At 29.3% G+C, this 13,097-nt stretch overlaps 2 protein-coding genes across 2 annotated transcripts; both read left to right on the top strand.

Annotated features, from left to right (window-relative positions):
• Window positions 1–737: 737 nt before the first annotated feature.
• On the top strand, window positions 738–3,987 carry LOC130799121 (uncharacterized). Its single transcript, XM_057662194.1, has 4 exons — window positions 738–1,181; window positions 2,390–2,499; window positions 3,042–3,160; window positions 3,606–3,987. The coding sequence occupies exons 1-4, from the start codon at window positions 989–991 to the stop codon at window positions 3,688–3,690; spliced, it is 507 nt and encodes a 168-aa protein (XP_057518177.1). The 5' UTR covers window positions 738–988; the 3' UTR covers window positions 3,691–3,987.
• A 2,911-nt stretch (window positions 3,988–6,898) lies between these two features.
• Window positions 6,899–11,042, top strand: LOC130799120 (GTP-binding protein SAR1A-like). The gene is made up of 3 exons (XM_057662193.1): window positions 6,899–7,341; window positions 8,274–8,405; window positions 10,450–11,042. The coding sequence occupies exons 1-3, from the start codon at window positions 7,213–7,215 to the stop codon at window positions 10,768–10,770; spliced, it is 582 nt and encodes a 193-aa protein (XP_057518176.1). The 5' UTR covers window positions 6,899–7,212; the 3' UTR covers window positions 10,771–11,042.
• Window positions 11,043–13,097: the final 2,055 nt, after the last annotated feature.

Here is a 13,097-nt window from a genome sequence, read left to right as displayed (position 1 = left end):
TAATTGGCATTTTGCAAGTAGCCACCTGTCTTGCTTCCAATCTTTCATTCCCATTTATTTTAAAAGAAGACTATATTCACAGTATTCACATAACATAAAACACAAAACATAATAGCCGAGGTCCCAAAACTCGGCCCACATTGCTTATATTTGTAATAAATAATACTTTTATATTTCGTAATTTTCACATAAATATAAAAAAAATAGATACAGTTAGTTATAGTGGAGTATTACCAAATAAACGAGAAAGTATAGAGTAAAAAGTGGTGATTTATATCAAAAAGTAAGAATGAGACAATATCATTGAAATATACTAAAATAAAAAATGAGATAAATTAAGGATATAGAAAATAAACATTAGATATCTTCATCTAAATAAATTTTGAGTTTAATTAGATTTGAATTTAAACTTATATTTGTTGTTGCTGCTCTTGTCAGAGATCATCTCATTTAATTATAATTGGGCTTAATGAAACGATCTCAGCGTAAGGAGCTCAAATTTTCATAATTTATTGTAGTTAGACTATTTAACCATATATAAAGTGCGTTTTATTGAACGATTTGTATGTTAGGTTACAATATTTTTAAAAATATGAAATTGCCATTAAATTATACATAAATTAATTTTTCTTTATATTTTTAGATTTTTTCTTATTTAATTTTTCTTAAATATATAATTTAATTACAAAGTATAGATACCATTTTCAAGTAAAGGAGCTTAAGACACTTTAACTAAACAAGTGGAAGAAAAATCAACAAAGAGACAATCCAAACAACTCATAAAACCTTGGGTTTAAAACAAACAAAAGAAAGCTAATGGAAAACCAAAAAAATACCACCTTATCTTCCTTTCTATAAATATAGTCAAAAGATCTCTTTTTTTATTCACTTGCTAAATTATTATCTTTTTTAAAAAATTCAAATTTTAGAGTGAGAAAAAAAGAAATAATATAATTAAAATAGAAAAAATAATTAAGTAATTAAAAAAATGGGAGTAGAAAAAAGAGAAGAGAAGAAAATAGTGGTAGCCATAGATGAGAGCGAGGAAAGCATGTATGCATTATCATGGTGTATTAATAACATAATATCACTTCCTAATCAAGAATCTTCAAATTCTACTATTCTTATTCTTCTCTATGTCAAGCCCCCTCCTCCTGCTTACTCTGCTTTTGATGTTGCTGGTTAGTTCAACTCACTTTTCCTAGTTTTAGGGTGTATTTATATTATATATTAGACAAATTCTTGACCGTTTTATTGTGAGACGGCTTAATATGGATTCATTTAATTTAAAATTTTTTTAAAATTTAATCAAAAACTGTTTTTATTTAGTTAACTGCTTTGTAAGTTTAACTTTGGGTTGCTTGTATAGGCCCGTCTCATGGTGAGACGGTCTCATACAAGACTTGCTGTTTATTTAGTTAATAAAAAATTCAGGTTAGACCGAATGTACATAAAACTAATTTTAAAGGGAAATAATATTTAAGAATTTCATGTATATACTTATTTAAAGAATTTTATATGTTTTATTTCTAACACAAAATAATTTTCTTAACTCAAATATTCTAATATGATAATTAATTTGCTCAACTATTTTCAAATCTTCAATTTTTTAATTTTTTTTGGTAACAAAAATTACTTCCAGTCTAAACCCGAACCGGACCGGAAGGAAACCGGGTTAGACCGGGATCGGACCGGTTCGAACCGGTCCGATCTCCGATCTTCGGTTCGATTGTAGAGTCGGGTGAATTTTAGGTCATTAAATATGTTTTGAACACCTCTATTAATTTGTGTTCTCTCGATGAAACGATCTTAAAATAAAAATAAAAAAAGGCTAATAATTTATGAGGCCTTGTCATATAAGCATAATGATTTTTCACGCAAATAAGCCCAAGTCAGTGACTTAATATAAATCTTATTTTAAGTGGAATTATGTGCGGTAAATATGAGGGGATATATTGACACTTCTAATTCAGGGGATATATTCACACTTCTAATTCAAAAGCTTTTAGCGTGATAGAGCATGATTGAATATATAATATATGTGCGTGCCTCAATTATTAACTAAGCTTTTAGTTGGATTGATTTCTTAACCTAATATTTGATATGACGGAAAATATATTTGTTGAAAAATAATGTTTCAAAAGCTCATATAATTAGCACACAATAAATTATATTGTACGTAGGAAAAATTTAAACATGGGTCTTGCCTAGGCTATGACTAAAATCATTTAATTAAAAACTCAGTTAGTGATAGTATATTTGTGTAATGTATAAAATTGAAGAATGATATCTAAAATTCATTTTTCCTAATTTAAATATTCTTAAATTTTAAATTTGTGAAATGAGTACTTAATTTTCTAATTTCTATTATACATTTATTGTTTGGCAGGATACTTGTTTGGAAATGATGGTGTAGCAACCTTGGAAAATTACTCAAGGAAGCTTGTTGATTCAGTAATGACTAAAGCCCAAAAAATTTGTATGGAGTCCAACATTAACGTATATACTTCTTCTATTACCTATTTATTTTTTTGGTTACTAATTTAAATACTTAATGTATAATTTTCGTTTGAGATGGCGATCTGACCATTCACAGATTCAGCCTATAATTTTAGAATTATCATTTTAAAACTTTAATTGAACATTTTGGACCTTGTAATAAGCATTTTACGTCTTGAATTTGACAAATTTTAAACCATTAGAATATACATTCAAAGTCTCAAAAAGGATATTTTACGGTTGGAGTAGGAAAGTAAAATATAAAATTAACAGTTGTGGTAGGAGTTTAAGAGTTAGAATTGACATTTTAAGTGGTGGAATGAATGTTTTAAAGATTGAAGTCGATAGTTAAAAAATTAAATTGCCTTTGAAATAGGAAAATTGAGGCTTAAAGTAGGTGTTTTAAAGCTTAAATTCGGCAAGAATATAATTTTTTTGTCGTACACATGAGACGGCCGTATACAAGTTTTTGTGTTACTTTGAATATTTTTAATAAATTTATTGTATATCAATAATTTTCTTAATATTCTCATGTTAATCAGATTAAGGTGGAAAAGAAAGTTGGTAGTGGTGATCCCAAAAGCGTCATATGTGGAACAGTTGAAAAACTAGGTGCTCATATGCTGGTTATGGGAAGCCATGACTACGGATTTTTTAAGAGGTAATTATATTTATATTATTTCTAATTATCTCAAACTAAGCAATATAATATTTTGTTTAAAGTATTTGGAAAAAAAAAGTTTTTACATCTATAAACTATGTACATATTCTAATCATTGTATGGAATATAATAGACGGACTTAAAGATTCGAATTTTGGATAATTAATTGATTGAATTTGGTTTTTGTTTATTGATCGGGCAAATAATTAAAAACTGATTTATATTGGATTTTAGTTCAATTGAAAAGGTGAATTTTAAGCTTATTTTGTAAAATTTTTTTTTCAAATATCATTGTTTTTTTTGTTATTGACTCACTTTTATAATAATATATAATATATATAAAAATAAATAATATTTTATTTTATCAAATATTATCATTGACGACAATTACCGCTTAGCCATCTAGTCAAATAAGCCAACTGCTAAATCTAAATTGTGATGGCAGGGCTCTTCTAGGAAGCGTAAGTCAGGAATGTGCCAAACAAGTAAAGTGCCCTGTGGTGGTTGTGAAGCATCCTAAGAACAGTTAACTAAGGCTATTACTTATTTTACCGTCACTTTGAATTTACAATGTATGACTAAAAAATTCTCATATTTTTTAAGTTTTATGTTGCTAACTAAGAGTGTGAGAATCGGGGTTTTTTCATTTAGAGAGTAAATATTACTTTTCAAAAAAAATTACAAGTTCAATTCCCACCAAGTCTTCCCTTTCCTAAGCATATCTTGTAATCCGAAAAAAAAATGAGAAAGTATGTTAGAGTAAGTCCTTTGTCTTTGTGTAAAGTGATGTATTTGTATGAGATATGTGAATTAATTTGGTTGTTAAAGTTTTAAAAGCTATATTAGAATAGTTATAGTCGATCAATAGTTATAATTATAGTCATCAATACAATATTTTCACATAAGATTAAAATTAGTGGAATAAAAAGCAGGCAAAAATATCAAAAGATACGGAGTAATCACTCGGATGCTAATAACTATTTATATCGATATCTATGATACTTATCTTTAAGGCTTAGTAATAATAATAAGAAATTATTTTGATCAACAATCAATAGTAAATATCATTAATAATTTCATCTAATAAAAAATACAAATAATTTCATATGAAATCATACTGTATTCAATTATTGTAAGTTTTGTGATTATAAAAATAAACATAACGTTTATTTTACATTTATTTTTATATTTATTTAACATTTATTCATATGAATTGTGTGGTTTATTATATGTATGGGCATGTACCTATACATTGACATAAATTTTTACTAGAACAAATTGCACCTATCAACTGCTGAAACACCTTAGAATTCCTACACAATCCTCTACATACATTTCTTGTGCAAGCTGCTGTTGTTGGATATAAATCTTTACATATCTCACCCAAGCTTCCTGCATTGATTTCCATTTTATCTCGTTAATTATATATTAATAAATATATATTATTCATCAATTATAATTTTTTTATTTATAATTTTTTTATTCGGAGGTTAGATAGAGAAAATGTACAGACAAGAGGGAGATCAGAAAATTGGTATATTTGTATGTATAGTAAGAATCAATCCTTGTCTTAAAGAGTGTTTAAATAATAAGAGGGAGATCATAACTAAATAAGTGTTTAAAACTTTGATGATTTCGCTATTGTATTAGAAGTCTTAATTCCTTTAAATAATAAAAATTATTCACCTCATTTAGATAGTTATTTTACTACTATTAAATTAACCTTTAATTTTTCATCTTTAAATGTAAAAAAATAATAATTTAATAAACCTTGCTTCAAACTAAAATCAATTTAAGAATAAATAAAAAGGAAAAATTTAAGTCCTCCTTTGCGTTAATTTATATGATAAGTTGTTAGTTATTAGTTGTTAGTTAATTAATTTACATAATTATATTTTATACATGAAAAACATACTTACCAGTAGGAAAAATGACCAAGAATATGAGCATTAAAGAAATGACAATAATAGTAGAATTCTTCATCATATTCAATATAATTAATTATTTTATGAATTTTTTATCAAGAAAAATAGAAATATTAGGACACTTTATGAATGCCTTTACTATTGTATGAGTGTATTTATAAGGAAGAGTACTCGCAAGGGAATATGTTAGCAATAATCATTTGCTAAAATCATGTGGGATTCAATGTTAAGGGATTATGCTATCAATGATTATTTGCAAAAATCACATGAGATTTTAATGTTATTTGATTTGATTTAAATAAAAATATTTTTAGCAAAGGTTAATAAATTTTGACCTTCAATATAGCAATGAAGAGTGTAAATGTGTTTTAAAACTATCTTGTTTTTTATTTATAAAATAATATCAAATAATAAAATGCTTTGCAACAACATAAATTAAATAGAATTTTGTATCATATGCACGTCTTTTAAATTTGAATCTTCGATATAAATTAAATAAAATAGGAATTGATTTATTTTAGTGTTCATTAGTTTGAAAAATGTGTATTTATTTGGCCTTTAAAAGTGTATTTTTGAGATCTAAACAAATGTGTATTTGAAAAAGGTTTGAAAGTTTGTCATAATTAACAATTTTAACATGGTTATTAATAAGTAACAGGAGTACAAAATATATCAACTTTTTACCTAAAGGGTTATCCATATTTGTGTTAGTCTGTTTTACAATGAGATTCAAAAAGTTACACTTTTAAATAACTAAATTAATTGTGTACGTGTAATATTCAAAGTGTCCATTTTAGCGTCTAATATGACGTAATTAATTTAGTTGGGTAGTTTTTGTTTAATATAAGACTATCTTACGATCAGACCCACAAACAAGAATTTGTTATCTAAATTTGATCCGATCAATTAAAATCGAAAATGATATGATTAAAAATTCGAAAAAATTGTTAAGAAAAATCTAACCTTTTACTCATCCAATACCAATAATCTCACATATTGATCATTTTTAATAATCTTCTTCAAGATGTATTTGTTCCTAGCATATTGGTGTGGGAGGGGAGGTAGGGCTGTGGTGGTTCAAGGGGTGTGGCAATGGTGGTTTTAATTCATTAGGTGTGCTGGGAGCAAATAGATAATAAAAATTGTAATAGGAGTATTAAATAATAATTTCAAGGGCTTGCTTGAATTGAGTGTAAATATTAAAAGGTAAATAAAAATCAAAGTAAAAAAACATACTTAATTAAATATAAAGTTAAATGAATTTAATTGTTAGAGAGGTGAAAAAATTAGTTAGAAAATAATGAAAAATAAATAAAATAACAATTGATTTCCTCATATTAGGTATAAATTAACCTAGGGGTGGGGGAACACTTTCCTTGATACTAGAAAATCATCCTTACTATTTATTTAAATTTTTTAGTTACTCTTATTTTATATCTTTTAAAGTATATTAATTAATCTCTCCATTTCTTTTTGTTCTTCTCATTTACTTTTTGAAAAGTTTTCAATGCAAATTTTAAACTTCAAAATCTCTAAATACATATAACAAAAAAATTATAAAAAATACATAATAAAAAAGTATATATTTAGACGAATCTAACGAGATCTCAAATGAATATATTTTATCTTCTAAATATGCGTCAAAAACATTAATTAAATTTTTCTCTCCTTAAGGTGAAATATTCTAAATGTGAAAAATACTAAAAAAACGAAGAAAATACTTTATTTGCACTTCTATTAACCTTTATTTTATTAGTTTGAATTTTTACTTTTTAAATATTTAAGATTAATTCAAGGAACCCTGAGGTGAAATTATTTACAAGTCAAAAATCAAATCAAATTGAGTACGAAATAACTCGATTTGTAATACCGTACCTAAAACGGGTTCGAACACCCGGTTTACCCACGAGGACATGACACAGCCTTACACCAGTATCGCATCACCTCTCCATTTCTCTCTCTCTCTCTCTCTCTCCAGACATTTGCATCACTCCATTTCTTTCCAATGAAACTACTTGTCGGCTGCATTTATTTCTAAGAAGTTTCCTTGATCATCCAAGTTTCCTTGATCCAACGTTGAGTTTCAATTTGCTCAGATCCCAGAAATTTTAATTTCCAATACAAATCATGTTTCTTTTTGATTGGTTTTATGGGATCTTAGCCTCTCTTGGGTTATGGCAAAAAGAGGCTAAAATCTTGTTCTTAGGTCTTGATAATGCTGGGAAAACTACCCTTCTTCATATGCTCAAAGATGAGGTCCTTCTCTTTGCCTCTTTTTTCATTGATGTTTTTCTGATCCGAATAACTTGAATGTGGATTTTTTTTATCATGATTACTTGATTTTCTGTTCAAATTATTTAATTATGTAGTTGCCCTTTTCAATTTTTTATGGATTTTTGTTAGGGAATGATTGAATTTTTGAATGCCCTTCTTTTGTTCATGAATTTTATAGGAAATGATATTTTGGAATACCCAATTTGCTAATCAAGAGAAAATGAATAGATTTTGTTATTTTTCATCTCAATTTTATGAAATGTTTTAGGGGTAGATTGAAATTTTAGAATGCCCATTTCATGTATATGAATATTTTTGGAAAAATTTTCAACTTTTTGGAATACCCATTTAGCTAATCAAGGGAAAATTAATAATTTTTTTATTTCTCATCTCAATTTTATGAATTATATCAGGGATAGATTCAATTTGGAATGCTCATCTCATGTTAATGAATATTCTTGGAAAAAATTGTGATTTTTGGAATACCTATTTGTTAATCAAGAGGAATTGACAGGAGCTTGTGAATGCCCATCTCATTTTTATGAATTTTGGAATGCCATTCTCATGTCTATGAATATTCAACAACAATGCTAAAGCTCTAATCCGAAAAGATTAGGATTGCTACATGAATTCAATTTCAATTCCATTTGTCGTTCATATAAAGTCTTCTTCAGACCCAGACTCATTGGGATGATTTTGATGATGATAAAATTCTCTTCAATGGATATGATGATGAGTTTTTGTTTTGATAAGTGATATGATCTACTCTATGAGTAATATGGATGGGTGTCTTTGAGTATGTTTGAGTAGTATAATTTGTTGGATGATGGTAAATTCAAGTTATTTTTAATGGGAGGTTCTTTTTGGAGGATATTTGGTGTTTGATTATTGTTATAGCTAATCGGTGAATGCAGAGGCTTGTTCAACATCAACCAACACAGCACCCCACATCAGAAGAGTTGAGCATTGGAAAAATCAAGTTCAAAGCTTTTGATTTGGGAGGTCACCAAATTGCTCGTCGAGTTTGGAAGGATTACTATGCTAAGGTACATTTGTTGGTCACTTGGTCTGATATTGAGCTGATATGTATTCATGATGTCATTTACAATTTATTGAAGCTCAAAATTGTTTGTTCATCTAGCTGTGATTTGGATGATTGCTAGTGAATACAAATAGATGGATTTTACTTGCTTTTTTGTTTGGGTGAGGTAAATATAGTGAATATATTTGCTTAAATGTTTAAGCTTATTTTATTTTATTTTATCATAATGCTCTACTTCTTGGGGTCGACTAGTGTCACATGATTCGCTAATCGCCTTGCGAATTGCGAATCAAAAAAAGCAAATTATGGTCGGTTTTAGGTTATTTTTGAACCATTTTGAGCAAATCGTGAATCCAAAAGGCAGACTAACTAGCAAAATATGTTTCATTGGGGTCGGCCATCATATTTTGCATCATTCGAATACGTTGAATGTCATGATGAGCAATTATTTTTTAAGATCTAGAAGCCAAATGGTTTGTTAAATCAGTTTGACGAGGCACTAGTTAGTTTATAGGGTTTTGGAGATTCTTGTTTGGTTGAGAAAATAGCAGTGTCATTTTTGTTGCGATCGATTGTGGTAATGCACTAATGTGGTCTTTCGGGCTTGATCTCTTGATATTTTGAAGGGTATGGTAAAGCATCATAGTATGTGCAGTTTAATGTTAGCAGTTAGGTTGGTAATTTGAGGTTGTCCTGGTGCTAGTATTATTTTCTTCCTGCCTGATTCATTGCTATGGTTTTTCTCTGTTTATTAGCCGTGGTTAGCATATGTGTTTGTTTAAGAGGGACAATAAGTCTAGCTTTAACTGACAAACTAGTGGGTTGGTGTCGGCTCGGAGATATTATTTAGTAAATGTTGTCGTGAATAATACAAGCATTGCTGATTTCCCTACAATAATACAAACTTTTGATTGACCATGAATAATACCAACTTACGTGTGTATTTTCTTAGAATGATACCAACTTTTGTTTAACCATTAATTTAAATTTGTTTTTTTGCAAATAATATGCTATAAACCAAAGTTGGTATTATTCTAGGCAAACATTCCCTAAGTTTGTATTATTCATGGTTAATCAAAAGTTGATATTATTGTACGGAAATTAGTGAATATTTGTATTATTCATGGTGATTTTCCCGTTAGTTATGCCGGAATGGTGCAGAAGAGAGATCACAAGAGTATGAACTTGCCATGGGAATAATTTCGATGATTTTTTCAAGAGACCTAATACAGATCAATCGACTTACTTGGTAGTTTGATGATTTTGTTGTATAGACTTAAGTTCATCTGGCCAGAAGAGCAGTTGTGTCGAAAGATAACTGCCCTTCACGAGACGGTCATGAGGACTGAGGCTGTCTAGAATACTGTCTTATCCCACAAAGTAAAGTCTTACGAGTTTAGCACTTTAACCACCCAGCTCATAATATTTACATGCTTGATGCTCTAAATACCATCAACAGTTATCCTCACTCTTAGTAAAATATGGTTTGTCGTGCTAGGCCGTGACAATTTCGTTAATGACCCTGTGGGCCCACTTGTGTGGATATACCCACGGGCACCCATGGGCTCGGGCTCACAAACCCACGGGTAATGAGTGTTGACTTACATACACTCTTGATGAAGTTCACTCTTTACCAAAACTATATGGCATTAGGAGGATTACCCGTCAAGCTATATATACATGTCTACAACCCACTATTTAAGCGATGTGGGATCTTCCTCACATGTGAAGTATTTCTAACATGTCAATCAACTTTGTTTTAACCTTGTTCAAGTGGGCAGGCTATATTTGGACGTGTAGTCAGTACTGTGGCCGGTATACACTTGTAGACCGATTTTTGTCTTGGTCTTGGCGTCCATGTTTATTGGACACGACATACATACGTTTCACCCCAAAAATATGATTACTCCGATTCCTAAAGCTGGATCTCAGCTCTAGCCTGTCAACTGTTCCAGGGTTTTTCTTGTGGATTCTCGATAAACACCTTTCTAACGCCCAAATTTTACACGGTGCAAAATATGAATATATATATGTATTTTTCGCTGCAGGTAGATGCAGTGGTGTACCTTGTCGATGCGTTCGATAAGGAGAGGTTTGTGGAATCAAAGAAAGAATTAGATGCCCTTCTATCCGATGAAGCCTTAGCTAGCGTTCCATTTCTCATCCTCGGTAACAAGATTGACATACCATATGCCGCATCAGAGGACGAGCTGCGTTTCCATCTTGGTTTATCCAACTGTACAACCGGCAAAGGGAAAGTAAACCTCTCCGATTCCAATGTCCGAGCCCTGGAGGTTTTCATGTGCAGTATTGTCCGTAAAATGGGTTATGGGGAAGGGTTCAAGTGGATGTCGCAGTACATCAAATAGATAATATGATCGATGAGATTCGAAATTCTACACAGGGATGAGAAGTTTAGGGAATGAATTGAGGTTAAAAGAGGTTGATGTTATTCATCTTTTAGTTTGAAATTTGTTTTTCTAAATTAATTGGCTGGGATTATGAATTTTCTGCCTTTTTCTGCATGGAGAATCAAATTAATTTTTTGTAAGTTGCAGTAAAATTAACAAATTTTATCAGCTTCAGAATTTGGAAACTCTTCAGAAGAAATAAATATTGGTTTTGTTTGGATGATCCTTAATATTCCAGAGTTCTTACCACGTTTTAATTTATTGAATTGAGCTTTATATCAATTAGAGCATGTATCATATTACTAAAGCCGAACTTTATTTTGAATTTTTACTAAATTTTATATTTTTTGTGACGTACAAATTAATAAAAATTACACTCTTTATCTAAAATTAATTGCGATATATTTTCTTTTATAATCACTTGAATGCAAATTATTAAACTTTATCTCTCTTTGCGCTTGTTATTTCTCTTCTTTTTCTTGATTAAAATCGACACAATTAAGAAACACACAATGAGACAAGTGACCTTATTCCATTATAGAATACGCTAAAGAAAAAAGAAAATTAGGTGAATATCAATCCGAAAATCTTAAAAAAAATGATGATAATCGCTTTTCAACTAAGAGTTTGAAACAAGTCAGTAGCTACTCACTACTGCTCTGTGACTGTTCGGATAGATTTGCATTAAAGAGAAAGAGAGAGATTTTCAATATAAAGTAGATATTGTTAATATATGAAAAGAGAATAGATTGTGTGAATGAAATTAAAAGAAAATTAAAATGTATGAATGAAATTTAAAAAGTGATGGACCATTATCCAAAAATATAAATAATGTAAAATAAATAGAACAAACAAAAATAACAATTAATATAAAATGAATGAGACGAAGAGACTACTAATCATACAACTTCTAAAAATTAATGTTTAAAAGAGCAATTTCCTCCATAACACGTTTCCACTCATATCACAAATAAGCCAAATTCTAGTTAATCATTCAAACTTCAACACTCGTTTTTACCCTACTTTTGACTTTTATATCTATCCTATACCACACGTACTCCACTCCATATTAGCTATATATATCTATTACTATATATAGACATATAACCTTACTTTGCTCTCACCCTCTCAAACTCACAAAAACTACAAAACATTCTTATATTCAACTATCGTCGTACTCGATATATTTCGCTCATAAAATTAATCTTATTCAACTGATTATCATCATATTCAGTATATTCCGCTCATCCACTACTGTTATTAAGTTAAAATAAAAAAGCTATGGGATATTTCAATGCATTTTTCAAAACCCAAAAATCATCCAACTCAAAAAACAAGGCAAAATTGATAGATTCACTAGGGCAAATCAAACAAGTACAACTTCCTATAACGGTTGCTGAGTTAATGCTCGAGAATCCTGGATTCGCCACTGCTTCGGTTGAAGAACTTCGAAAGAGTCACCGGATAACGGCTATGAGGGCTGATGACTTGTTGATAGGTCAGAAAGTATACCTACTTGTGCCGGTTGAAAAAGTCAACTCTAAGTTGTTTGACTTTCAAATGGCTGCTATTGAGGCTTTGACTTTTTCTTCTTGTAATGGGAAGATGAGTAGAAAGTTAAGTGGAAAGTCTAAGGTGTCTCCTGTATTAAGGAATGATGAGAGTTTGGAGGATTTGGTGAAGGATTTGGGTAGGAATAAGAGTGTGTGTGAAAATGGTCAAAAAAAGAGGTTTTCTAAGGGGTGGAAACCTATTTTAGAACCCATTTTAGAGGGTTGCTAAATTATTTAATTTATTAGATTATATATGCTAGAAAATTAGAATTAATAGTAGTTTTATAGAAGTATATGTGTAATGTTATTGGACTAGTTGGTTAGATAGCATATTTTTTCAATAATTTGTACAAAGAAAATACACAAATTTGATTTGATTTTTGCCAATTCGTGATTATGATTAGCTTTGATGAACTTTTGAAAATTCTAAATGAAATTTTACATTTACACCTACATTTTTACACACTGTTTTATATAACATTTAATTTATGGCGTTTCAATCACATATAGATTCCAAATAAAATTTAATCTAATTCAATTAATTGATGAGTGATAATGTCCTTAGAAACTTGATTTGAAGTGTTTTCTTAAGTATAAATTCTTCCCACCGCAATACTTAGGTGTAAGAAAACTAGAATTACACTTAGAGATACAATTATTCACAAAATATCGTCATTATCATCAATCTAATATTCCGTCTGTAAATAAAGTCTGGGTAAGGAAAGAAGACAG

This window comes from Amaranthus tricolor, chromosome 14, assembly GCF_026212465.1.
Source record: "Amaranthus tricolor cultivar Red isolate AtriRed21 chromosome 14, ASM2621246v1, whole genome shotgun sequence".
Lineage (NCBI taxonomy): Eukaryota > Viridiplantae > Streptophyta > Magnoliopsida > Caryophyllales > Amaranthaceae > Amaranthus > Amaranthus tricolor.
This window is presented reverse-complemented; position numbering and strand designations above follow the sequence as displayed.

What these genes read in the sequence shown, in the direction of transcription:
- LOC130799121 (XM_057662194.1), top strand. Translation starts at nt 989, where the DNA reads ATGGGAGTAGAAAAAAGAGAAGAGAAGAAAATAGTGGTAGCCATAGAT. An exon ending in CTCTGCTTTTGATGTTGCTG is followed by an intron (nt 1,182 to 2,389) that starts GTTAGTTCAACT and finishes ATTGTTTGGCAG; the next exon opens with GATACTTGTTTGGAAATGAT. An exon ending in GACTACGGATTTTTTAAGAG is followed by an intron (nt 3,161 to 3,605) that starts GTAATTATATTT and finishes TTGTGATGGCAG; the next exon opens with GGCTCTTCTAGGAAGCGTAA.
- LOC130799120 (XM_057662193.1), top strand. Translation starts at nt 7,213, where the DNA reads ATGTTTCTTTTTGATTGGTTTTATGGGATCTTAGCCTCTCTTGGGTTA. An exon ending in TTCATATGCTCAAAGATGAG is followed by an intron (nt 7,342 to 8,273) that starts GTCCTTCTCTTT and finishes CGGTGAATGCAG; the next exon opens with AGGCTTGTTCAACATCAACC. An exon ending in GGAAGGATTACTATGCTAAG is followed by an intron (nt 8,406 to 10,449) that starts GTACATTTGTTG and finishes TTTTCGCTGCAG; the next exon opens with GTAGATGCAGTGGTGTACCT.